The 26,752-nt window shown below is 42.1% G+C and overlaps 1 protein-coding gene across 1 annotated transcript; it reads left to right on the plus strand.

Annotated features, from left to right (window-relative positions):
• The first annotated feature begins 4,854 nt into the window (after positions 1 to 4,854).
• Positions 4,855 to 26,641, plus strand: LOC122497227 (cytochrome c oxidase subunit 7A-related protein, mitochondrial). The gene is made up of 3 exons (XM_043604074.1): positions 4,855 to 5,027; positions 24,339 to 24,470; positions 25,768 to 26,641. Exons 1-3 carry the CDS (start codon positions 4,956 to 4,958, stop codon positions 25,906 to 25,908), a joined length of 345 nt encoding a protein of 114 aa, XP_043460009.1. The 5' UTR covers positions 4,855 to 4,955; the 3' UTR covers positions 25,909 to 26,641.
• The last annotated feature ends 111 nt before the right edge of the window (positions 26,642 to 26,752 follow it).

A 26,752-nucleotide genomic window follows, 5' to 3' on the forward strand; every position in this document is an offset into this window, starting at 1 on the left:
AGTGTTTTACGGGGGATGCTTTTCTTGGGGACATCACTAGCTGTTTTGAACGTTGGGAAAATGTTTTTCCTCTGCCTTCTTTTTTGCCAAAGAGAGGATAGACAGAAGCCACAATAAAAAACACATGACACGGGGCGCCTGGGTGGCGCAGTCGGTTAAGCGTCCGACTTCAGCCAGGTCACGATCTCGCGGTCCGGGAGTTCGAGCCCCGCGTCGGGCTCTGGGCTGATGGCTCAGAGCCTGGAGCCTGTTTCCGATTCTGTGTCTCCCTCTCTCTCTGCCCCTCCCCCGTTCATGCTCTGTCTCTCTCTGTCCCAAAAAATAAATAAAAACGTTGAAGAAAAAAAAAATTAAAAAAACAAAACAAAACACATGACACTATTATAGTCCATTTCCCACCGGGGAAACTGCATTAGAATGGGCGAAATGCACAGGCACAGACATGCCTCCCCAGCTTAGAAAGTTACTCAGTTGGTAGTTTTGGCAGCAGAAGAGCCATAAAAGTGGGGTAAGCGGGGCTTCCTGGAGGCCTGCATGCCCGAGACGCCTTCCCCAGGGTAAATCAGCCCAGAACAAACGCTCATTACTCAGACATCTGTTCCCCACTGGTGACACCGAGGCCAGGTGATATATGAACCCTTCTGAAGACAGGGAAAGATCGAAGGAATCGGAGAGAGGAGCCCACAATGACCTCCCTCAACTACCACAGGGTCTGCATGCTTTACAACTTGGCCCGACCCACCAAGCGTCCATTTTTAAAAAGTCACTTCTGGGAAAAGCAGAGAATTTAAAAAAATTAAGAACTATTTCACATGGAGGCAGTTTCTATTTATATCCAGCACAAACCAATTTAAAATTTATACTGGTCTTCCATCCACTGTCTAGTGTTTTCACAGAGCAGCCTGCCAGAGGCCATTAGTGCACCGTCCTCACAAATGGAGAAGCGGCAGTGGTCTGATTCCCCCAGAGCCAGACTGGCGTTTGAACTTGCCCGCTTGCACGCTCTCCTAGATCGCCTGATGATTGACAAGTCCGTCTTCACGGTGAATTGTGGTCACTTCCCCTCAGAATAGGATCCAGCGAACAACCTGAAGGGATCACGATATAAAGAAAGATCATGCTTTGATGTTGGGTGGGATATGCAAATAAGAATGAGAATAGCTGGCTTTAGTGCTGTCAGAGTGCTGTGTTTTATTTGAGAAATGAGACAAAATCTTCCTATGATCAGCCACTCCATGTGACATCCCAACCCACACTCTGCTACTGACATTTTACCTCCCACTGAACAGCCCGGCTGTTGTAACATTTTCAGGATTCTTAATTTATGTCTTGCAGGATCTAAAATCAGATGGCAGGAACTTTAAGAAAATAACCAGTGTTGACAGGCACCTTTATACTTCAAGAAGCTGGTACACCTGAGTGCTACTAAGAGTTGGGGAATGTTTTCTACTTGTTTCTTGAATATATGTCCAGAAGACAGTAGAACGGAAACAAAGAGCTGTCCTAAATCATTTAATTTTCTCTTTTCAATCCATACTCTGTGAAACACCTTTCCTTCCACCTGGTATTTTTTAACAAGCTTATGCCCCTTTCTTACTATGAGTCATTCCAGCATTTAAAAAATTAATTGATTAATTACATTAATCAAGAAAAGACTTCTACATATCATCAAGAACTGTGGCAAAATAAAATGAGTGAAAGGTAAGATCAGCAAGTTAACATTTGTGTAAGCTTTGTAACTTACTGACCTGTTGGGGCGCCTGGGTGGCTCAGTCGGTTGGGCGTCCGACTTCGGCTCAGGTCATGATCTCACGGTCCGTGAGTTCGAGCCCCGCGTCGGGCTCTGTGCTGTCAGTTCAGAGCCTGGAGCCTGCTTCGGATTCCGTCTCCCTCTCTCTCTGCCCTTCCCCCACTCACGCTCTGTCTCTATCAAAAAAAAAAAAAAAGAAGAAACGTTAAAAAAATTTATAACTTACTGAACTGTTGATTCTCAGAACACTAGTGAGGGGAAAATATGGTGATGATGATGATGATGATTCCTACCTTACAGAAGAGGCAAGGGAAGCTGAGAAAATGGAAATGACTAGTTGCAAACCACTCAGCCTTGAAGAAATTGCAACTGCAACTCAAACCCAAGTTGCATGTTCTTTCCATGATAGCACACTGTTGCTTTGTAAAAGCAGCGACTTTGGATGAGCTGATCATATGAATGTGCCTGAAACCTTTGCTCTTAAGAGCACTGGCAGTGCTGAACACTTGGGGTTCTCGGGCTTATACCTGGCAAAGTCAGGATGCTGGTATATACCCTAGATCTGGAGCACTCAGCCTTCATCCTCTTCAGAATGGATTTATGTCTATTCTCTTTTTTTTTTTTCAACGTTTATTTATTTTGGGGACAGAGAGAGACAGAGCATGAACGGGGGAGGGGCAGAGAGAGAGGGAGACACAGAATCGGAAACAGCCTCCAGGCTCTGAGCCATCAGCCCAGAGCCCGACGCGGGGCTCGAACTCCCGGACCGCGAGATCGTGACCTGGCCGAAGTCGGACGCTTAACCGACTGCGCCACCCAGGCACCCCAAGATTTATGTCTATTCTCTATCACGTAGTGCTTCAGAGTACGGGTTTTGAGCCAGATGACTAGGTCTGCTACTAACTAGTAGCTGACCTGGGCAAGCCACTTAACTTTTCTGGGCCTTTTCCTGTATTATAAGATGAGGATGATAATAGCACTTGCCTCATAGGATTGTTGTAAAGATTAAATGAGTTTATTTGTGGAAAATGCTATATAAAGGTTAGTATCATCTATCAGTTTTCTACATGCTTTCATAAATGCATTATAATATGCTTATGAAAACCTGCAGTTAGACGATAAAGAAAAGCCTTGCTCTATCCCTGGAGGTAGGAAACTAGTATACTCCTTTCATACAGTACCTTGCACATAGCAGAGGCTTAAAAGACATATTTTTTGAGTATAGTTGACACAATATTACATTAATTTCAGGTGTACAACATCGTGATTGGACAAGTTAACATATTATGCTATGTTTACTGCAGGTGTAGCCACTCCCTGTTCCAAAAGATCACTATTACAATATCATTGCTCTATTCCTTCTGCTATGCCTTTTATTCCTGTGACTTATTCCTTCTGTAACTGGAGGCCTGTATCTCCCACTCCCCTTCACCCATTTAGCCCAACCTCCCACCCCTCTCCCCTCTGGGTATTTATTTATAGGTCTGCTTCTGCTTTTTATTTGCTTATTCGAAATTTTTTACATTCTACTTATGAGTGAAATCATATAGTATTTGTCTTTTCCAGCCTGACTTATTTCACTAAGCACAATACCTTCTAGATCCATCAATGTTGTCACAAATGGCAAGATCTTTCTTTTTTATGGTTGCGTAATTTTCCATTATAATCTATCTATCTATCTACACACACACATTCCTTATTAATTTGTCTATTGATGGACACATAGGTTGCTTCCATATTTTGCCTATTGTAAATAATGCTGCAATAAACGGGGCTGCATACGTATCTTTTCAAATTAGTGTTTTCATTTTCTTTGGGTAAATACTAGTGGAATTATTCAATCATATGGTATTTCCATTTTTAATTTAAAAATATCTTATATTGAACTAAAGTGAATACTACTGGAACTTAAAATGGTAGTCCTAGATCTTCCAAGTTCAAGGTCCAAAATTTTCTTTTCTTTTTTAAAATTTATTTATTTATTTATTTAATTTTGAGAGAGAGAGAGAGGGAGAGAGAGAAAGAGAGACTGCAAGTGGGTGGGGGGGCAGAGAGATAGAGAGGGAGGGAGAGAGAATCCCAAGCAGCCTCTGCGTTGTCAGCACACAGCTGCATGGGCGGCTCCATCCCGGAACCATGAGATCATGACCTGAGCTGAAATCAAGACTTGGAGGCTTAACTGACTGAGCCACCAGATGCCCCTCAAGGATTTTTCAAGTATTTTCAAGTATTTTTAGTCTACTTTCCCTCTACTCCCCACCTCATTCATCTCAAAGGGCAGAGGCCTGAAAAAGGATGAATAACCAACCAATTCCCATAAAACTCAAGTAAGAGTAAAAACTAGTTCTGAGAAACTTTGCAAAATATACATCCTGGTGCTTGAAGTTTAGGTCACTAGGTATTTCTTCTGCACAAAGCACAAGAGGTTATCTTTATATTATTGGGGCGAAACCCCTAACAGCCAGCCTTCTGTACTAAAAAGCTTTCAGCAAAAGATTCCACATTTTCTTATTTGCTCCCCCACTCCCAGGCTGCCGGAGAAGCCCGGCGGACGGGTTCATACTCCGAGTGAGAGCTGGGCGCTTCACCAGGTGACCAAAGGAAGGAAGGAAAGAAATAAGACTGAGCAAATTAAGTTTGGTAAAGGAAGAGAAGCCTTCAAACCAAGAACCAAGTGGCAGACCCTCAACACTAGCTCTCCCCGCCCCTCCCGCCCAAACCCAGCCCAACCCCGCCCAGGGCCCGCCCAACCCCGCCCAGGGCCCGCCCAACCCCGCCCAGGGCCCGCCCCACTCAACTCCGCCCAGGGCCTGCCCACTCAACCCGGGCGAGTCCCGTAGCCTCCATCCTGGTTTCGTGGGGCGCTTGCGCATTTTTAAGGCGTCTTGGCACTGCCCGAATCTAAATGTGGGTAAGGGGCAGGGAACTTCGTGGTTTCTACAGATACCCCTCCGGCGGCTTTCTACACTCTCCAAGAGCTTGTTTTTTTGTTTTTTTGTTTTTGCCTTTCTTGGTCATGAGACTCCGGCTTCTTCTTCCCTGATATACTGAAGAGGGCATGTTATAAATTAGGCGATATCCGGGCAGCCCGTCTCCTGGCGCAGGGTCCTTGGGCTGAAGCTTAAGGCGTACGGCAGGGAAGGCAGGGTCCTTCTCTGAGGCAGTCGCGCAGGCACCGGCTGCGGGAAGCCGGTTACCAGGCGTCATGTATTACAAGTTTAGTGGCTTCACGCAGAAATTGACTGGAACATGGGCTTCCGACGCTTACAGCCCTCAGGTACAGGTAGCTCCAGGCCCTCTCTGACAGAAGTGGCTGCCCTAGCCTCTGTGCCAGGCAGTCGTGGCGCCGGAACCGGGTGGGGTTTCTGTCTGCGGTTCGGTTTAGCTCGGCACCACCCCTCCCGGCGCCTCTCAACATCTTGCGGCGGCCATAAAGGCTCCTAATTCTGTAGCTGCTTCCCCGTCGGGGCTGGCCCGGGGCGGAAGTTGGGCCTGGCACTCAGCTGGGGTCAAGGTGACCTCCGAGGTCGCTGCTTCTGGGTCTTCGGGGTGGCTTGTGGGGTCGGCGTGGCCCAGAATGCGACCCCGAAGTTCGGCTTTGTCCTTTTTAAGGAGGTCTCGCTTTTGGTCTCCTCGGTGCTCTATTGCTTACCCCATCCCGTGTAGCCCAAAAGCTTCATCAAAGCATGAGATTGGAGAGCTGGGATGACAGCACCGAGGGAAGCCATAGGGGCAGGAGAGGCTGTAGGATCAGAATTAAGAGACCTAATGGGTTCTTTCAAATGTCCAGGTGAGCCTGGGCAGTTACGTGTAACGACCTTAACGTTTCTCAACGGTGAAATGGTTGATGGCCGTTATTTGAGTCTAAAAAGTATTCCAATTTCATTCAGATTTTGCCAGTTGAAGTTTGTCTCAGTGGTAGACTTTTTTTTTTTTTTTTTTTAAGTTTACTTATTTGAGAGAGAGCGCGGGCAGAGAGCCAGAGGGAGAGAGAATCCCAAGTAGGCTCCATACCATCAGCACAGAGCCCAAATGGGGGCTCCAGTTCACAAGTGTGAGATACCACCTGGGCTGAAATCAAGAGCTGAACCCACTGAACCACCCAGGTCCCCCTTCGGTTGTAGACTCTTAATATGAGCTAACATCGTGGCTTTGATGCCTTGATTTTATGGCCTTTCCCAGGATTACTTTATCGTGAGTTTAGTTTCATCTAGGGCAGCTTTCCTACAGGTTAAGTGAAATGACTGGCAGTCTTTGGCAGGTGGTTGGTACTTGATAAGTGGTAGCTATTCTCCAGAAGTTGAGTGTTAGATACCGTCATATTCCTTATCCTCATGGAGTAGTGTGGGAACGGTTTGTGAAATACGCAGTTGGAAAACTGGACTGGAATAGTAAGGATCCTAGGTGGGGTGTAAAGAATGCTCTATTATGTTACTTCCTCCTTTTTCTGGGGGACACAGCGGCTTGTCTAAGTGGGGAAGGTGTTTAAGAGTAATTTCAGTCTAAGATTGGACGTGCTGTTAATGTTAACTAGGATAGAGAGGGAAGAAAGGGCAAGTTTTGGGGGGAGTGTGGGGTTCGGGAGGAAGGGTCCAGGTTTATAAATGTTGACCATTTGATGATGTCATGTTTGGTACCAGCTGGATTTATGAATATGAAGTTTAATAGAGCTGGGTGTCTTCAGCCCATAATTGGTAGAATCTGTGGTGGGGAGGGGATCATCCAGGGAGCATATAAGGAAGAAAGGTGGGAAGATGATTAGGCTACAGAAACGTGAAGCGGAGGGTAGAGGAGGAAGATTTATCAAAAGAACAAACCAGGTGGGGCGCCTGCGTGGCTCAGTCGGTTGAGTGTCCAACTTCGGCTCAGATCATAGTCTTGAGGTTCAAGAGCTCAAGCCCAGCATTGGGCTCTGTGCTGACAGCTGGGAGCCTGGAGCCTGCTTCAGATTCTGTCTCCCTCTGTCTCTGCCCCTCCGCTGCTCGTGCTCTCTCTCTAAAAAATAAACATTTTGAAAAAAACAAACCAAGATTAGAAGGGAAATCATCCTGGTGGTGTCACTGACTGCCAAATTGGGTCAAAGAAAGATCAAAGGAGGTCAAAGAAGGAATTATCCATAGGGATTTATTTATTTTGTAGATTACAGGGGGAATAGCCATTTCTATCATATTTGTTTCAAAAGACGTAGTTTTCATGCACTGATCTTAAATGTTACAGTGTAATGAGTTTTGACAAATGCATACACTGTAACCTCCAGCCCTGTTAACATATAGGACATTCCATCACCCCTAGGAAGTTCCCTTCCCTATTCAGACTTTTATAAATAGTTTTGCATGTTTCTGGATTTCAGGGAAGTGGAACCACATGCTACTCTTTTATAAGGTTTTTTTGTCCTTCCATACTTTTTTTTGGTTTATTTTTGAGAGAGTGATAAAGTACGAGCAGGGGAGGGGCAGAGAGAGGGAGACTGAGAATCCAAGCAGGTTCCAGGCTCTGAGCTGTCAGCACAGAGCCCGATGTAGGGCTTGAACTCATGACGCGAGACCATGACCTGAGCCGAAGTTGGATGCTTAACCAACAGTCACCCAGGTGCCCCAGCATATATTGAAATTAGCTCTCAGAGATTACCCTGAGATTAGCAGAGATTTTTACCCTGAAATGCATGTGGTACAGATAGGGCCTTCAGATTTTTAGCACCTCTTAAATTGTGTTTCTCTTGAGAATTTAAACTTCTTAGTTACTTAAGGATTTCCTTTTTTTCCCCCTGGATCTGTTTTTATTTATTTATTTTTAGAGCGTGAGTAAGTGGAGGAGAGGGGCAGAAGGAGAGAGTGAGAGAGAATGTCCCAAGCAGGCTTCATGCTTCTTAGTCACTTAAGGATTTCCTTTTTTTTTAAATCAGTTTTTTAAATTTTTTATTTGTTTTTATTAAAAATTTTTTTTTGATGTTTATTTTCGACAGAGTGCGAACAGGGGAGGGGTGGAGAAAGAGGGAGACAGAATCTGAAGATGAGCTGTCAGCACAGAGCCATTGATGCGGGAGCTCGAACTCAAGAATTGTGAGATCATGACCTGAGCCGAAGTTGGACACTCAACTGACTGAGCCACCCAGGCGCCCCTATTGATTGATTGATTGATTGAAGAGAGCGCGGGCAAGGGGGGGGAGAAGGTGGAGAGAGAGGGAGAGAGAAAATACCCCAAGCAGGCTCCACGCTATTTGCGGAGCCCTATGCGGGCTTATCCCAGGTTTCTGGGAACATGACCTGAGCCGAAATGAAGAGCTCTTTGACTGAACCACCCAGGTGCCCAAGGATTTCTTAAGCCATGTTGAAAGAAGTGATACTGTGTAGACTTTATGGATTTCAGAGTGCTTGTGACAGGCACACACCCCACCCCCACCCCCAAACCAGGTGTTCTGGCTTTGGTAATTAGGAGTACTTTAGTTTTTCCTTTCCTGGAAATGTTAACAATGTAAAATGTATATGTTTGTAACTCTCAGTATTACCTAAAGTGAATAAGCTAACATGCATTGAATAACGTGGTATAGAAAGGCTAGTTTGCTACAATGGTACAGGTAGATCAATTTGATAAGTAATTGTATTTTCCAGTGGTTGATAGAAAAGTATTTTCCTTTTTGTGTCCTATGTCAAAATAAATTGAGGCTACTAAACACGGACAGATGCTCAACATCATTAGTCATTAGGGAAATGCAAATCAAAACTACAGTGAGATACCACTTCACACCTGCTAAAATCAGAAGACAGACAACAGGTGTTAGTGAGAACGGCGAAACAGGACCCCTACCCCTACCGTATTGCTGGTGGGAATGTAAAATGATTCAGCGGTAGCAGGATTCTCCCACAGGGGTGGTGACACCAAGGCTTTTCTTTCCAGGAAGCAACTTTATTCTTGCCAACACTGCTCAGTTGGGTTTGTACTCAAAGCACTGAGCCCTGAATGCCACGTGGCGTAGTTTTTTAAGACGTTTTTTACTTCTTTGTCTCCCATATATGGTAACACACAAACATGTAGTTTAAGTGGTCTCCTGTTAACAAGGTTGTGAGGGATGTTGTCATTTATGCGTATAGGTCAGGTTGCCTTGAGGTTTTTTCTTTCCTTAGGGAGGGGACCCTACCACACAGCCACTTTGGAAATAGTCCAGTAGTTTCTTAAAAAGTGAACATTTTGGGGTGCCTGGGTGGTTCATTCATTTAAGTGTCCGACTTTGGCTCAGGTCATGATCTTGCAGTCCATGGGTTCAAGCCCCGTGTCGGGCTCTGTGCTGACAACTCAGCCTGGAGCCTGCTTCAGATTCTATGTCTCTCTCTCTCTCTTTCTCTCTCTGCCCCTCCTCCGCTTGTGTGCACACTCACTCTCTCTCAAAAATAAATAAACGTTAAAAATTAAAAAGAAAAAAGAAACGTGTTTACCTTATGACCCAACAGTTCTTCTAATTAAGAAGGCAGGATGACCTTCTAGGTAAAGGGACTTGTGGGAGTGATGGGGTGGGGGCTGCTGCAGGGGAATCACTGAGTAGTAAGTTTAGCTGTGGTAGGTGGAGATAGGTCATGAAGGGTCTAGGATGGTAGGACTTAATTTTGTGAGAAACAAATAGGAATTTGCAAAGCAACTTGATGCAGAAAGTTGTGGTAGAGTCTTATCCAGAGGTTGGAACAAGGACATACTTCTTACCTTTAGTTGCATGAAGGTTTATGATGGAGAAACAAGTATCATAACCAGAGCTGTGCTTCGAAAAGTTAGTCTACTGGGAGAGACCAGTGCCAGGGATGCCTCTTATACCCATAGAATAGTTCAGGGTCTTCTGAGTGGGAAAAGGAGAAACAGACGTCTGGGACATAAGGACTTAGTGACTGATGAGGGAGATTGTGGAAATGAGAAAGGAGGACTCTGAGATGACAGTAATGAGAGGAGGGTGGTGCTGTCCTTAAAACCAGGGGGCTCCTGAATAGATTTGTGAGAAACTGGGTGAATTTAGGACTTGCAGAGTGTGACGTGTCTGGGAAACATGGAGGTGGTGATATCTAGCTGGCAGTTAGGAACAACTTGAGTCACTGCAGATTGAAACTTGATTCTAGTCCTAAATCAGAGTGCAAGAGGTTTTTGGTTTCTATCAGTTAAAAAAAAATTTTTTTTAAATATTTGTTTTTGAGAGAAAGAGAGAGCATGAGCAGGAGAGGAGCAGAAAGAGAGGGAGACAGAGTCCGAAACAGGGTCCAGGCTCTGAGCTGTCATTACAGAGCCCGACACGGGGCTCAAACTCAGACTGTGAGATCATGACTTGAGCTGAAGTCAGACGCTTAGCTGACTGAGCCACCCAGGTGCCCCTAAAAATTAAAAAAAAAAAAAAGGGTAATTCTCTTATTTCTTCTCTTTCTCAAACCTAAAAGGTAGAGCAAAAGGGAAACTTGGGCCAGTCAACTTCAGGGGGAAAAAATCAAGCGTACGTCTCTAAAAATTTGGAGCAAGTAGTAGGGGCCCTTGGATGCCTCGTTTGGTGGAGCTGGCTCTCTTGGATCTTGGGGTTGTGAGTTTCAGTCTGTGTTGAGTGTAGAGATTACTTAAAAATAAAACCTTAAAAAAAATTATTTTGGAGCAATTAGACTAAGAAGAATTCAACTGCTAAATGGTTGTGGTTGAATGGTTTTAACTGTAGGGGTAGTGATTGTGTAAATAGCTAAGAGATTTGCTATTAAAAAGCAAAACCGGGGCGCCTGGGCGGCTCAGTCAGTTGAGTGTCCGACTTCGGCTTGGGTCATGATCTCATGGTTCGTGAGTTCGAGCCCCGCGTCGGGCTCTGTGCTGACAGCTCAGAGCCTGGAACCTGCTTCGGATTCTGTGTCTCCCTCTTTTTGCCCATCCTGTGCTTGTGCTCTCTCTCTCTCTCTCTCCAAAAATAAACATTAAAAAAAAAAAATTAAAAAAAAAAACAGCAAAACCTGTGATTTCCATTTGGTCTACAGTCCACTATTTTAAGAACAGCATTCATTCACTAGTTTTCTTCTTCGTGGGAGGTATGGGAGGCTCTGCCATCAAGTGCTGATTTGGTTTACATGACTTTGGTTCTGAAATACTCAAGTCTACATTGTTGTGAAGCTATAGCTTATTTATACTTGCAACAGATATTTATTGAATGTGCTTTTTGCTTTTTTAAGTCTAGGAAAGTAAGAGCAGTGAACAAAACCTGCCCTCATGGGGCTTCCATTGCAGTCGGGGAGACACAGTAAATGAAGTAAAATACAATATGCTAGGTGCTGATAAGTGCTGTGGAGAAAGAGGGTAAGTGGGAGGACATGCAGTTTAAAAGGGTGGTGAGGGAATGTCTCACTGAGAAGGTGACACATGGGCAAAGACCTGAGGGAGGTGAGGGTGCCAGCCACGTGGATACCTAGAGAAGAGCATTGTAGGTAGAGGGAACAATGCCTGATGCCTGGGAGATTTAAGGGGCTTGTCTAGTGGGCTGGGGTGGGGAGAGGGGATGATGTTGGTGGTGGGGTGGTAGGGTTTGAAGGGTGCATCTCACGTGGCCCTGGAAGCCATTGTAGTAATTTTGGGTTTAGCTCAGTGAGATAGGACGCTTTGGGAGAGGTTTGAGCTGAGTAGTGATCTCTCCAATCACTGGTTGCTGCATTAAGAGTAGAATGCAGGGTAGCAAGTGTGGAAATGGAAGGAGGGTGAGCAGTTAAGAGGGTGTCATAAAGATCCAGGGGTTTGGGGGCACCTGGGTAGCTCAGTTGGTTGAGCCTTCGAGGCTTGACACTGGCTCAGGTCATAATCTCCCTCTTTCTCTGCTCCTCCTCTGATCTTGTTCTCTGTAAACTTAAAAAAAAAAAAAAAAAAAAAAAATCCAGGGGCTTGGACCAGAGTATGCATTGGTGGAGATGGGTGAGACGTGGTCAGATTCTGAATAGATTTTGAAGGTAGAGCCATAAGGATTTACAGTGTGTGTGCAGAATTAAGAATGATTCCAAGGATTTGGGCCAGAAAACCTGTAACTATGCTGTTGTCAGTTTTCAGATGGGGAGGCTCATAATTCTATATTGGGACAGCTGCAACCCTGGAAGAGGCATGCATGAAGGGATTTACTTTCCTGTAAATACAGCTTCTTGGTTAATTAAGTCCACTCTTTTAAAAAAATTTTTTTTTTCCAACGTTTTATTTATTTTTGAGACAGAGACAGAGCATGAACGGGGCAGGGGCAGAGAAAGAGGGAGACACAGAATCTGAAACAGGCTCCAGGCTCTGAGCCATCAGCCCAGAGCCCGACGCGGGGCTCGAACTCCCGGACCGCGAGATCGTGACCTGGCTGAAGTCGGACGCTTAACCGACTGAGCCACCCAGGCGCCCCTAATTAAGTCCACTCTTGAGAACCCCAGTGTCGGTCTTGTCTAGCTGCCTTGAAACATTGGAAACATTGACTGCTTTTAAATTGGTAGGAAGTTTAATGACCGATAGATGAATATCCATTCCTTTTATTGGTGGGGCCAGGACAGTTGAATTATTGATTGTATGGTATAATAAAATTGTGTAGGTTTGAATCCCATCTTCCTAATGGAATCTCTGAGCTTTGTTTTAATCATCTGTAACTTGGGCTGATAATACCTTATTTACAGGGTTGATGTGAAGAATATTCATGAAGGTTTGGTAGGATTCTGAGGATGTAGAATTTTATGATGTTAAAATATGCATATGAAGAAAGATTGGAGGAGAATATACAATTCATAATGGTTGATGGGATAAGGTAATGGGATTATAGGTAATTTTAAAATTCTATATTCCAAACTTTTACAGTATTCTAAATGGAAATACGGAATTACTTAAAACCATTCAGATGGTTGATACTCCTGTTTTCAGATATTGTTCAACAGCTGCTGTAGTTCTGAATCACTTGATGGGTGAACAAACACTGAGCAATTAGGTATAATCCTTTCTAAAAATGCTCCACATTAGTCCTGTCAAAACAAGAATTTAATTTCAAACCATTTTTGGAGATGCTTGGTATAAAGGATTTTTCAATTTTTGCATTCAAGGAGAAATCCTTAGAGGAGAAAATACAGAGCTCACATGTTAAAATTTTCAGTTCAAAGAGCGATCCTTTTTTGCCTTCTTAGTCGTTAGGGCCTCTCTTTCCATCTCTGAATCCTTGTGAGTCTGAGTGTATTATATTACTAAATTTAGACTAGTGGCTTACTCACCAAACTTTACATGAATTATTGCTTTTAAGCAGTAGTTGAGAGGGGCAGTGGGGGCAGGTAGTGGAATACTTAAAAACCCAAGTCTCTCAGAGGCGCCTGGGTGGCTCAGTTGGTTAAGCATCTAACTTCAACTCAGGTCATGATCTCACAGTTCATGAGTTCGAGCCCCACATTAGGCTCTGTGCTGACAGCTGAGAGCCTGGAGCCTGCTTTTGAATCTGTGACTGACTGACTCTCTCTCTGTCTCTCTCTGCCCCTCCTCCACTCACACACGCACGCATGTGTGCGTGCTCGCTCACACACTCTCTCTCTCTCTCTCTCTCTCTCTCTCTCTCTCTCAATAAATAAATAAATGTTAAAAAAGAAAATTAAAAAGCAGAAAACAAACCAAGTCTCTGGACTTTAGAGAGGCCCGAATTTTGGCACTAAACTCCATCTTTTTTCCAACATGCTCTTAGGCAAGTTACCCTCTCTGATGTAGTTTTCTCCTCTATAAAATAGAAACAGTAACATCTTGGTAGGTTTGCTGGCAGGATTAAATGAGATGATGCTGTGAAATGCTTGACAGGATGCTGGGTGTATAACAAGGGCTCAGTAGATAATTAGTGGCTGTTATTCCATAACATTAATGTCCATAATGGCAGAGATCGTATCTGTCTTCTTCATCGTATATTTTCACTAAGTGTTCAGTAATATGTGCTGAGTGAGTGAATGCAGTGCAGATAATTCCCATTTGTGTGACTATGTCAAAGAAATAGAAACAAAGTTTACTTTTGGAGGGGGGAGTTGAAGTGTAGTTGATTTACAATATTAGTTTTAGGTGTATACAACGTAGTGATTTCACAATTATATACATTACAAAATGCTCACTACAGTAAGCGTAGTTACTGTCTGTCACCTTACAAAGCGATTACGGCATTATTGACTATACTGTACTTTTCATCTTCCTGGCATGTATTTTATAACTGGATATTTGTACCTCTTTATTTCCTTCACCTCTTTCATTCTCTTGATCCCCCTCCCCTCTGGCAACCACCAGTTTGTTCTTTGTATTTGTGGGTCTGTGTATATTTTTTGTTTATTTTTTAGATTCCACACTTAAGTAGAATAATAATGGTATTTGTTTTTTTCTGCCTGACTTATTTCACTTAGAGTACCCTCATTCCTATCCAGGTTGTTGGCCAATGGCAAGATCTCGTTTTTATGGCTGAATATTATTCCACATCTTCTTTATCCATTCATCTATTAGTGGACACTTAAGTTGTTTTTGTATTTTGGCTATTGTAAATAATACTGCAGTAAACATAGGGGTGCACTTATCTTTTAGAACTGACATTTTTGTTTTCTTCAAGTAAATACCCAGAAGCAGAATTACTGGTTTGTATGGTATTTGTATTTTTAATTTTTTGAGGAACCTGCGGATTACTGTTTTCCATAATGGGTGTACCAGTCTGTATTTCCATCAACAGTGGATGAGGTTTGTTTTTTCTTTACATCCTTGCCAGCACTTGGTGTTTCTTGTCTTTTTGTTACTTGCCATTCTAAGTGGTGTGAGGTGATACCTCACTGTGGTTTTGATTTGTATTTCCCTGATAATTAGTGATATTGAACAACTTTTTATGTGTCTGTTGGCCGTCTGTAAGTCGTCTTTGGAAAACGTGTGTTCCAGGTCTTCTGTACGTTTTTTTGGTGTTGAGTTGTATAAGTTCTTTATGTATTTTAGATATTAACCCCTTATTGGATGTATCATTTGCACAGATCTTCTCCCATTCAGTAGGTTGCCTTTTTGTTTTGTTGGTTTCCTTCACTGTGCAAAAAGTTTTTAGTTTGACGTAGTCCCAATTTATTTTTGCTTTTTTTTTTAAATGTTTATTTATTTTTGACATAGAGACACACACACATAGAGCATGAGCGGGAGAGGGGCAGAGAGGGAGGGAGACACAGAATCCGAAGCAGGCTCCAGGCTCTGAGCTGTCAGCACAGAGCCCGATGTGGGGCTCGAACTCACAGACCGTGAGATCATGACCTGAGCCAAAGTTGGATGCTCAACTGACTGAGCCACCCAGGCGCCCCTAAAGATTGGTGCCACATCTGTCAGGCAGTGTTGACAGACTTATCAAAAATGATATTTCCACTCTGCTTAATAGTTCTCTGCTTCTTTCTGTCTCATGGTGGTTCCTCAAGGGCTTTGACAATCAGCAGAGGCAAGAAGGTCCCACTTTAATCTGGGTTTATCTATTTGGAATGGTGAGTTTCGCTGTAATCCCTAGATCCTTCCAATCACCAGTTGCCTTGGCTATGTCATCACCCACCTTTTTTGGAGTCAGACTCAGGCAGCTGATTTTGTGGGTCAGGGCAGACATGGCATCAACTTTCCCACCGGTGCACCTCCATATATGACTTTGATCTCATTAGGGTTGAACTTAGGTGGCCTGGTGAAGGTGGCCGGATGAACCCAGATTTGGGATGACCAAAAACAGTTGCACCTTCACCTTCTCCACCAAAAGTCAAAAGCTTTTTTTTTTCTTTTTTTTTTTTTTTAAAGTAAACTCTAGGGGCACCTGGGTGGCTCAGTTGGTTAAGTGTCCAGCTTCAGCTCAGGTCATGATCTCACAGTTCATGGGTTTGAGCTGCACATCGTGCTCTGTGCTGACAGCTCAGAGCCCAGAGTTTGCTTTGGGTTCTGTGTCTCCCTCTCTCTTTGCCCCTTCCCTGCTCGTGCTCTGTCTCTCTCTGAAAAATAAACATTAAAAAAATAAATACAATAAAATAAAGTAAGCTCTACGCCCAGTGTAGGGCTTGAACTCATGACCCTAGAATCTAGAGTCACATGCTGTGCCACTGAGCCAGTCAGGTGCCCCCAGTTTCATTCTTTTGCATGTAGCTGTCCAGTTTTAATAACACTACTAATGAAGAGACTGCCATTTCCCCATTGTATATTTTTGTCTCCTTTGTTGTAGGGTTGACCATATAAGTGTCAGTGTTGTATTTCTGGGCTCTGTATTCTGTTCTGTTGATCTGTGTTTTAGTGCCAGTACCATACTGTTTTGATTACTGTAGCTTTTAGTATATCTTGAAATTTGCGATTGTGATAACTTTAGCTTTGTTCTTTCTCAAGATTGCTTTGGCTATTTGGGATCTTGTAATGGGAATTTGTAAAATTCCGTACAAATTTTAGGGTTATTCTAGGTCTGTGAAAAATCTTATTGGTATTTTGATAGGGATTGCATTGAATATGTAGGTTGCTTTGGGTTGTGTGGGCATTGTAACAGTATGAATTCTTCCAATTAATGAGCCTGGTATATTTTTTCATTTATGTGTGTCTTCAATTTCTTTCATTACTGTCTTAATAGTTTTTGAAGTGCAGGTCTTTCACCTCCTTGGTTAAATTTATTCCTTAGATATTTTATTCTTTTTGATGCAGTTGTAATTGGGATTGTTTCCTTAATCTCTCTGCTTCTTCATTGTTAGTAGATATCAAAATGCCACAGGTTTCTTTAATTTTGTATCTTGCAACTTTACATGTATTGTAATAGTTTTTTGGTTGAGCCTTTAGGGTTTTCTTTTCCTTTTTATTTTTCTTTTTTAATTTTTTTATTTTTTAGAGAGAGAACATGAACAGGAGAGAGGGACAGAGGGAGAGAATCTTAAGCAGGGCTCAATCTCACACCCTGGGATCATGACTTGAGCTGAAATCGTGAGTCAGACACTCAGCTGACTGAGCCATCCAGGTGCCCCTAGGGTTTTTCTTATGTCAGCTGCAAATAGTGAAAGTTTTTACTTTTCTCTTACCAATTAGGATATGTTTTATTTCTTTTTCTTGTTTGATTACTGTGGCTAAGACTTCCAATACTGTGTTGAATAAAAGTGAACATGGACATCCTTGTCTTGTTCCTGATCTTAGAGAAAAAGCTTTCACTTTTCACCATTGAGTATGATGTTAGCTGTGGATTTGTTATATATGGTCTTTATTATGTTGAGGTATGTTCCCTCTAAACCCACTTTGTTGAGAGTTTTTATCATGAATGGGTACGATGTTTTTTCTCATCTGTTGAGGTGATAATGTGATTTTTATCCTTCATTTTGTTAATGTTGTGTATCACTTTGATTTGTGGATATGAAACCAATCTTGCATCCTGGAGTAAATCCCACTTGATCGTGGTGAATGATCTTTTTAATGTATTGTTGAATTTAGTTTGCTAATTTTGTTGAGTATTTTTTGCATCTGTATTCATCAGAGATACTGGACTGTTAGATATATCTATATATATCTATATCTATATACATAAAATTTGTATTGTCTTTGGTTTTGTTATCAGGGTAATGCTCGCTTTGTAGAATGAATTTGGAAGAGTTTTTTGGAATCATTTGAGAAAGATAAGTGTTAACTCTCTTTTTTCTTACTATTTTTTTATTAAAAAAAATTTTTAACATTTATTTTTAAGAGACAGTGACAGAGGCATAGAGAGAGGGAGAAATAGAATCTGAAACAGGATCCAGGCTCTGAGCTGTCAGCATAGAGCCTGACATGGGGTTTGAACTCGTGAATCGCAAGACCATGACCTGAGTTAAAGTCAGATGCTTCACTGAGCCACCCAGGTGCCCCTCTTATTATTTTTTTTTAATGTTTATTTTATTTTTGAGAGAGAGAGAAACAGAGTGTGAGCAGGGGAGGGGCAGAGAGAGAGAGGGAGACACAGAATCTGAAGCAGGCTGCAGGCTCTGAGCTGTCAGCACAGAACCTGACGTAGGGCTCGAACTCACAAACTGAGAGATCATGACCTGAGCCAAAGTCGGATGCTTAACCGACTGAGCCACCCAGGAGCCCCTTAATTCTTCTTTAAATATTTAGTAGAATTTGCTTGTGAAGCATGTGGTCCTGGGCTTTTCTTTCTTGGGAGGTTTTTGTTTTTTTTTTTTTTTTATTACAGATTCACTTTCACTGCTAATAATTGGTCTGCTCAGGTTTTCTATTTCTTCCTGATTGAGTCTTCGAAGAATTGCATGTTTGTAGGAATTTATCCATTTCTTCTAAGTTGTCCAACTTGTTGGCATATAATTTTCATAATAGTCTCTTACAATCCTTTGTATTTCTGTGGTGTCAGTTGTAACTTCTATTTGTGGTTTTGTTTGAGGTCTCTTTTTCTCGGTAAGTCTGGCTAAAGGTTTATCAATTTTGTTTATCTTTTTGCAGAACTAGCTCTTAGTTTCATTGATCTTTTTTAGTCCCCATTTCACTTATTTCTACTATTAGTCTGTGTTTAACTTCGTTCTACTATAATTGTTATTTTCTTCTTTCTACTAACTTTGGTCTTTGTTCTTTTTCTGGTTCCTTTAGGTGTAAAGTTAAGATTGAGATTATTTCTTGTTTCTTGAAGTGGACCTTCATTGCTATAAACTTCCCTCTTAGAACTGCTTTTGTTGTATCCCAGAGATTTTGAACATTGTTTCCATTTTCATTTCTCCATGGATTTTTAAATTTCCCTTTTGATTTCTTCTTTGACCCATGGGTTGTTTAGGAGCATGTTGTTTAGCCTCCATGTGTTTTTGTTTTTTTTCCATTTTTTTCCCTGTAATTGATTTCTGGTTTCATACTGTTGTAATTGGAGAAGATGCTCTGTCTTATTAAATTAATTGAGACTTGTTTTGTGGCCTAATATGTAATCTGTCCTGGAGAATGTTCCACGTACACTTGAAAAGAATGTATATTCTGCTGTTTTGGGATGGAATATTCTATATATATCTGCTAGGTCTGTCTGGTTTAATGTTGTTCAAAGCCATATTGATTTTTATGTCTGGATGCTTTATCCATTGATGTAAGTGGGTTGTTAAAGTTCCCTGCTGTTATTGTGTTACTGTCAATTTCTCCCTTTGTGCCTATTACTATTTGCTCTGTATATGGTGCCCCTGTGTTGGGTGCATGGATAGATATTTACAGTTGTTATATCGTCTTGTTGGATTAATCCCTTTATATAATGCCCTTCTTTGTCTCTTATTAGAATTTTTGTTCTAAAATTTTTTTAATGTTAATTTATTTTTGAGAGAGCTCTCACATGGGTGGGGAAGGGGCAGAGAGAGAGGGAGACACAGAATCTGAAGCAGGCTCCAGGTTCTGAGCTGTCAGCACAAACAACAATGTGAGGCTTGAATTCACTAACTACACGATCTTAGCCTGAGCTCAAGTTAGACAGTTAACCACCTGAGCCACCCAGGTGCCCCTTTACTGTCTTTGTTTTAAATTCTACTTTGTCTGACATTAAGTTTGCTATCCCAGCTTTCTTTTTGCTTCCATTTATGTGGGGAATATATATATTTTTTATGTCCCTTAACTTTCAGTTTGTATGTGTCTTTAGGACTGAAAGAGCCTCTGGTAGGCAGCATATAGATGGGTCTTGTTTTTTATTCATTGAGTCACCTTGTCTTTTGATTGGAGTATTTAGACCATTTACATTTAAAGTAATAATTGACAGGTTTATGCTTATTGCTGTTGTGTCAATTGTGTTCTTATTGTTTTTGTAGGTTTTGTTTCTTCTACTTGCTTCTCTTGTAATTGATGACTTTAGTGTTTTACTTGGATTCCTTTCTTTTTATTCTTTGTGGATTTTTATAGGTGTATGGTTAGCATGAGGTTCATATATAACATCCTAAGTATATAGCAGTCTATATTAAGTTGATGGTTGCTTAAGTTCAAACACATTCTAAAAGCACTACATAATAAACCCTCCCCCATGTTTTATGTGTATAATGTCATATTTTACATCTTTTTATTTTGTGACTATCAGTGAATTAAAAAAATTTTTCTTTAATGTTTATTTTTGAGATAGAGACAGAGTGTGAGCAGGGGAGGGGCAGAGAGGGAGAGGGAGACACAGAATCTGAAGCAGGCTCCAGGCTCTGAGCTGTCAGCACAGAGCCTGACGTGGGGCTCGAACCCATGAACGGTGAGATTGAGCTGAACCCATGACCTGAGCTGAAGTCGGACACTTAACTGACTGAGCCACACAGGCACCCCAACGAATTTTTTATTAATATTTATTTTGAGAGAGAACACAAGCAGGAGGAGGAGAGGGGCAGAGAGAGGTAGAGAGAGAATCCCAAGCAGCCTTCATGCTGTCAGCGTAGAGCCTGACATGGGGCTTGATTCCACGAGTTGTGAGATCATGACCCGAGCCAAAATCAAGAGTTGGACACTTAACCCGCTGAGCCCCTCAGGCACCCCTCAGCAAATTTTTTAGATGTAATTGATTTTACTACTCTTGTCTTTGAACTTTCATACCAGTTTTATAAGTGATTGATTTACTACCTTTATTATGTTTGTTTTTACCAGTGAAGTTTTTTTCCTTTCATAATTTTCTTTTAGTTATGGCCTTTTCTTTTCCACTTAAAGTCCCTTTAACATTTCTTCTAAGGTTAGTTAAGTGGTGATGAACTTCTTTAACTTTTGTCTGGGAAATTCTTATTTGTCCTTCAGTTCTGAATGATAATCTGGTCAGGTAGAGCATTCTTGGTTATAGGGTTTTTCCTTTCATTCAATGCTTTGCATATATTGTGCCACTCCTTTCTGGTCTGCACTGATTTTGCTGGAAAATCAGCTGATAGCCTTTATGGGGTTTTATTTGTACATAATTAGTTGCTTATCTCTTGCTCCTTTTAAGATTCTGTCTTTAATTTTTGACATTTTGTTGTTATTGTGTCTTGGTACGGACCTTCCTGGGTTCATCTTGTTTGGGACTTTCTCTGCTTCCTGAACCTAGATGTCTGCTTTTCCCAGGTTAGAGAAGTTTTCAGCTGTTATTTCTTTAAATAACTTTTCTGCCCCTTTCTCTCTTTTCCTTCCAGGACCCCTATAATGTGAATAGTAGTACAGTTGACATTATCATATGGGTCCCTTTAACCTATCCACATTTTTTTCTTTTATTTTTTAATGTTTTTATTTTTGAGAGAGAGTGTGTGCGGGGGAGGGGAAGGGGCAGAGAAAGAGAGAGAGAGAGAGAGAGAGAGAGAGAGAAACACAGAATCCGAAGCAGGCTCCAGGCTGAGCTGTCAGCATAGAGCCAGATGTTGGACTTGAACTCGTGAACCATGAGATCATGACCTGAGCTGAAGTCAGGTGCTCAACCTACTGAGCCACCCAGGTGCCCCATCCTCATTTTTTCTTATTCTTTCCTTTTGCCGTTCAGCTTGGGTGCTTTCTGTTACTTTGTCTTCCAGATTGTTGATCTGTTTATCTGTATCTTCTAATCTGCTGATTCCTTCTAGTGGTTTTTCATTTCAGTTACTGTATTTTTCAACACTGATTGGTTCTTTCCTAGTTCTTTCTTGAGTTCTCTTAAACTCTTCCTCAATTCTGGTGAGCATCTTTATGACCATTGCTTTGAACTCTTTATCAGGTAGATTGCTTATCTCCATTTTTTTGGGTTCTTTTTCTGAAGTTTTGTTCTTTTCTTTGGAATGTATTCTTTTTTCTCATTTTGTTTGACAGTCTATGTTTGTTTCTATGAATTAGGTGAAACAGTTACCTTCTCCAGTCTTAAAGGGGTAGCTTTGTGTAGGAATGTGCCTTGTATAGACTGTGTGTGCTTGGTGGCTTTGTTTGGCTAGAGCTGTAGTGGGCATGGGCTGAGGGCACATTCACAGGGCACATTCCCTGTGGGATGGTGGGAGCTGGGGTGCGTTCAGACCAGGTGGTTCAGGAGTGCTTGGTTCCAGTGCTGCCCTACTGGGACAGCAGGAGCTGGGTTGTCCTCAGGCTCTCCACCTTGGGCCTCTCCCTAGTGGGATGGCTGAAAGAGCCTCTGGTAGGGCAGGTATGGGTTGGGGTGCTCTGCATAGGAAGTACCCTGGCTGACTGGAGCTGAAGCAGATGCAGGCCCAGGTGTCCCAGGGTGCTTCTTGCCTGGGCCACCTTGGTGAGATAGCTGTAGTTGGTGCAGGCTGGGGTAGCACCTTGGTGGGACCGTTGGAAGTGAGGCAGGTGCGTGTGGTGGGGGACACCTGCAGCTGGTGTGTGGGCTAGGGCCTGGGGCTAGAGGGTACAGGCTGGCTAGAGTGCCTGCTCCCATCTGCACTATCAAGGTAGAGGGGGGAACATAATGGTGCTTGCTAGCACCTTCTAACCAAAGAGAGTTCTAACAGTTCCCCTACCATTTAGTAGTTGCTCTAGGGTTAATAAATGGGTTTCCTTCACTTACAGTCTATTTACTGTTTATACTGTTGTGTGTGTGCGGTTTTTTGTTTTTGTTTTTGTTTTTGTTTTTGTTTTTTGCCATGGCTCAGGTTGGGTGAATCTGTGCAGGCCTATCTGTGCTATCCCTCCCTACTTCAGTTCCTCCTATCAGGGTGGGATTCCTGTTGTTACATTTCTATTGTTAACACCCCCCTTCCCCCCATCTCTGTCTCCAGCTGTTCTCTGTGTGGTCACGCTATCCTTTGTTGTGTGGAAGCTGTTGAATCAGCCTTCAGTTCTTATTCAGGAGGAATTGCTCTCTATGTAGGTGTAGATCTGGTGTGTTCCTGGGAGGAGGTGAGTTCAGCGTCTTTCTATGCTGCCCTCTAGGACCGAAACCCAAGTTTGCTTTAATACTTTTTTGTTGCCCTGTTGATCCTAATGCTTACCTGGTAGGAGTATCATTGAGGCTTTCAATAATATGATCTTTAGGTCTTGTCAGTTATAGGTAAATTTATATTTCTTTGAAGAGATCAAGAACCAGGGGTCTGACAACTATGTTAATTTGAGCAAAGGGTTTTTTTTCCTCCTTCATCTGTAAAATAGAAGAGGGTGGGCTTGAACTCTGCTTCCTAACTTTAAGTTTTTATTTTTTGTAGTTAGAATTTAATATAAAAGGATGTGTTTTATTGGTTTGTAACTCTAGCTTCTGTCTTAATGTGCAGGTTATTTTGGAGAACCATCTTTATCTGTATTTGCCACTGTAGATTTACTCCATCAGATAGAAAACCAGAGTTTCCCTTGGGTTCCTTTTTTTTTTTTTTAATAGCTTTATTGAAATATAATTCACATACCATACATTCACTCATTTAAAGTGTACAACTCAGTGTTTTAGTGTAACCATGTGCAACCATTACCGCATTAATTTTAGAGCATTTTCATGCCCTTAAGAAGAAACCTATAACCTGCAGTTATCACCCCCCTATTGCTTATTCCCCAGCCCTAAGCAGCTGCTTATCTACTTTCCGTTTTTCTAGGTTTTCTTGCTTTGGACTTTCATATGAATGGGATCATATAATCTGTGGTCTTTTGACTAGCTTCTTTTACTTGGCATAGCCTGTAACAGTACTTTGTTTTTCTTCCCCTTTAAGTTCTTTTTAAGCCTGTGGGTCCTTCTATCCATATGGCTCTGGGAGTTGCTAATAGCAAACCTGTGTTAACTCCCAAGTCTCCTTCTGTTTATATTTATTGACTGTAAATATTCAATGTTAAGCACATATTTATTATCTCATGTTGTTTTTTCAGTGGTAGATACTATTACTTTTGTATACATGTCACAGATGAGAACATTGAAGTTTCCTTAAGTTTTATTATTTGTTTTTTAACTTATGGGTTTATTAATGCCGGAAATTTCAATTGCTCTAATTTTTTTGTTTTCTGGTCCTGAAAGACAAGTCTCTTACCATTGCAGGCTCTTCCAGATTGGGCTTTTTCTTTACAGTGTGTCTGGAAAGTTTCTGAAGTCTACTCTGGGGTTAGAGATCCTGTGTTAGTACATCAGCTCACCCAGGGGGAGAAAAGGGACAGCCAGGTCCCTTTTGAAATGTAGCCAAAAGTTCATACAGGTTAAAAATGTTTTATTGAGGGGCACCTGGGTGGCAGAGTCAGTTAAGCATCTGACTTCAGCTCAGGTTATGATCTCACCGTTCATGAGTTTGAGCCCTACATTGGGCTCTGTGCTGACAGCTCAGAGCCTGGAGCCAGCTTTGGGTTCTGTGTCTCCTTCCCTCTGCCCCTCCCCCATTCATTTTCTCTCTCTCTCTCTCTCTCTCTCTCGCTCGCTCACTCTCGCTCTCAAAAATAAAAATCTTAAAAATGTTTTATTGATTTGATAGGAAGGTAGACATAATAGGTTTTCTGGAAGCTCAGATTGGGCTTTTGTGATTGTTTGCTTCTCTCTCCCTCACCTCAAACCCCCATCTTAATGGCAGGGAATTCTTGATGGGGTTTGCTGTGGGAAAGTGTTTTGTTAAAAGTTTAAGGACTTTAAATCTTAAAATTAAAGGCCTTGTAATGCAAACTTGGAGAGCCTTTCCTTCCCTCTTGTGTGGTTGAATGACTGCCTCCATGATTCCAGATAGCCTGCTTGTTGAAGGTTGTTCATATGCCCAGACATGCTTTCAACTTGACATTTTCCTTTTTCTTACAGGGATTAAGGCCTGTGGTTTCCACAGAAGCACCGCCTATCATATTTGCCACACCCACCAAACTGAGTTCTGATTTTACTGCATATGATTATGCTGGGAAAAACAAAGTTCCTGAGCTGCAGAAGCTTTTCCAGGTGAGAGAAAACACTAGAGGAGACACTAGAGAATGACTTGTTATTTTGGCAATGAGTTTTCTTCTAATTGTTTTTGCTTGCTTGATATTAAAATTCACTGAGCTGTTAGAAGAGGCTCTCTTGGGTTTGCTGATCAACAGAGAGCAGCCAGAATTGGATTTCAGAATATTATTAATGTTAATCTACATACAGATAATTGAGAGGTCAGTGGCCCGGCTGCATCTCTGGTGCTGTGGGAGCGAGTGTTTGTTATTGCTGTTGCTAGAAGGTAGCTTCCCATATCCTCAGAAATATGTGCAGATTCAGGACTGGCTTGGGGACTTTTGGTCAGGTTAATCCCTTTTTTTTTTTTAGGTTAATCCCTTTTTAATCTGATAAATAAGACTTGATTGGGCATTTGGAGTCTTGAGTTATAGTGGGGGAGGGAGTTTGGAGACTGCGCAAAATAATGGATTAAACATTTTATGGAGACTCTCTTTTTTAAAGGTTTTGTTATCTTTTTAAGTAGGCTCCAGGCGGGGCGCCTGGGTGGCGCAGTCGGTTAAGTGTCCGACTTCAGCCAGGTCACGATCTCGCGGTCCGTGAGTTCGAGCCCCGCGTCGGGCTCTGGGCTGATGGCTCAGAGCCTGGAGCCTGTTTCTGATTCTGTGTCTCCCTCTCTCTCTGCCCCTCCCCCGTTCATGCTCTGTCTCTCTCTGTCCCAAAAATAAATAAACGTTGAAAAAAAAAAAATTTTTTTAAGTAGGCTCCAGGCCCAGGGTTTGAACTCACAACCCTGAGATTAAGAGTTACGTGCTCTACCAGCTGAGCCAGCCAGGTGCCCCTAGAGTCTTTTTCTTTTTAAACAAGGGTTTACCAGCTTAATGGAAAGAAACTGAATACAACATGGACTTGAGCCTACTAACTGACCTGGTGTGCTCAGACATCACTGACTAATGATCAGAAGTCAAACTAAATGTGGAGCATGTCTTGTGCCTGCAGTCATTTAGCTGTGGGTTACTTTTGCCTTTAAAAGAAGTTCACCAGTGCGACTGGCCTAGTTAAGCAATATATGATAAATTCCTTAGAAACTTGAAATTTGTTGCATGCAGGTTCCCGAGGCCCCATTTTGGAGAACGACTTTGGCCTTCCAAGCTTTAGTTGCGTATTTAAGAAAATGTACACCACTGTTGAGTCAGGATTGTAAGGGATTGGGTTTTTCCCCTGCAGTGTGTTGATGGCTTAGTTATGAAGACCTATTAGCCTAAACTGTAAAGTCTTCTTATTAACCATGTCCTTGATAATCCTTGCTTTCCAGAAGTCCGACGGTGTGCCCATCCACCTAAAACGAGGCCTGCCTGACCAAATGTTGTACCGGACCACCATGGCGCTGACAGTGGGAGGGACCATCTATTGCCTGATTGCTCTCTACATGGCTTCGCAGCCCAAAAACAAATGAGTTAGGCTGCAGAGGACTGGTTTGCTTTTTGGCATAAACCCTTTGAATTTTCATTTTTCATTGTTGTGTAAACATTTTCTTTTTTACTTGAATGGTTTACTTAACATTTTCCCAGAAAAATAGATATTAAGGCCATATTTTGGTTTGTTTATGAAATGCACATGGTCCGTCAGAGCTCATTGGATAGTTAAGACTATTGTTTAAAGAAATGCTGCTGCTCTTTGAGCTCCTGATTTCCCTGGAGGTTCTGGATGAAGGTTGCACACAGGCTCATTAACAGCAGTCTGTGTGGAGATCCTTAGGGACTTATGGTGGTGTTTTTGAGCATGGGGTGCAGAAGCCTTTCTGGATTTGGATGTGACTGAGGAAGGAAGACAGAAGCCGAGGCCAGGAGCATGAAACAGGAGTTTGAGTTAGTAGACACCTTAGGGATTTTTCCTTCTTGTGACAAGATGTTAAGAAAAATTATTTGTTGCCTGCCTCTATTCATCGGGCAGTTTGTTTCCAAGGGTTATTTGCCTCATCTCCAATCACTAGTGAAATTTTATGTGTAATTGTTATGTATTTATTCCACCTTGGGAACAGAGAACACCTGTTTAGTGTTGCACTTTAGAGCAGTGTGTTTTATTAATGCAGCTGTGACACAGATTCTCCTTTACCTTTTCAAAATGTTATGGCTTTAAATTGTGATTTATTTTGAATGTGGAATAAATACATGAATGAAAAATATAAATTTTGAAGTCCTTTTGAATGACCTTTCAGAATACTTTCAGAAAACCAGAGGCATCTTAAACCTGAGTCTAATTTCTTTCTTTTTAATTGGGCACCAGATAATCTTTACAAA

This window comes from Prionailurus bengalensis, chromosome A3 (genome assembly GCF_016509475.1).
Source record: "Prionailurus bengalensis isolate Pbe53 chromosome A3, Fcat_Pben_1.1_paternal_pri, whole genome shotgun sequence".
Classification (NCBI taxonomy): domain Eukaryota; kingdom Metazoa; phylum Chordata; class Mammalia; order Carnivora; family Felidae; genus Prionailurus; species Prionailurus bengalensis.

What these genes read in the sequence shown, in the direction of transcription:
- LOC122497227 (XM_043604074.1), top strand. Translation starts at nt 4,956, where the DNA reads ATGTATTACAAGTTTAGTGGCTTCACGCAGAAATTGACTGGAACATGG. An exon ending in CCGACGCTTACAGCCCTCAG is followed by an intron (nt 5,028 to 24,338) that starts GTACAGGTAGCT and finishes TTTTTCTTACAG; the next exon opens with GGATTAAGGCCTGTGGTTTC. An exon ending in AGCTGCAGAAGCTTTTCCAG is followed by an intron (nt 24,471 to 25,767) that starts GTGAGAGAAAAC and finishes CTTGCTTTCCAG; the next exon opens with AAGTCCGACGGTGTGCCCAT.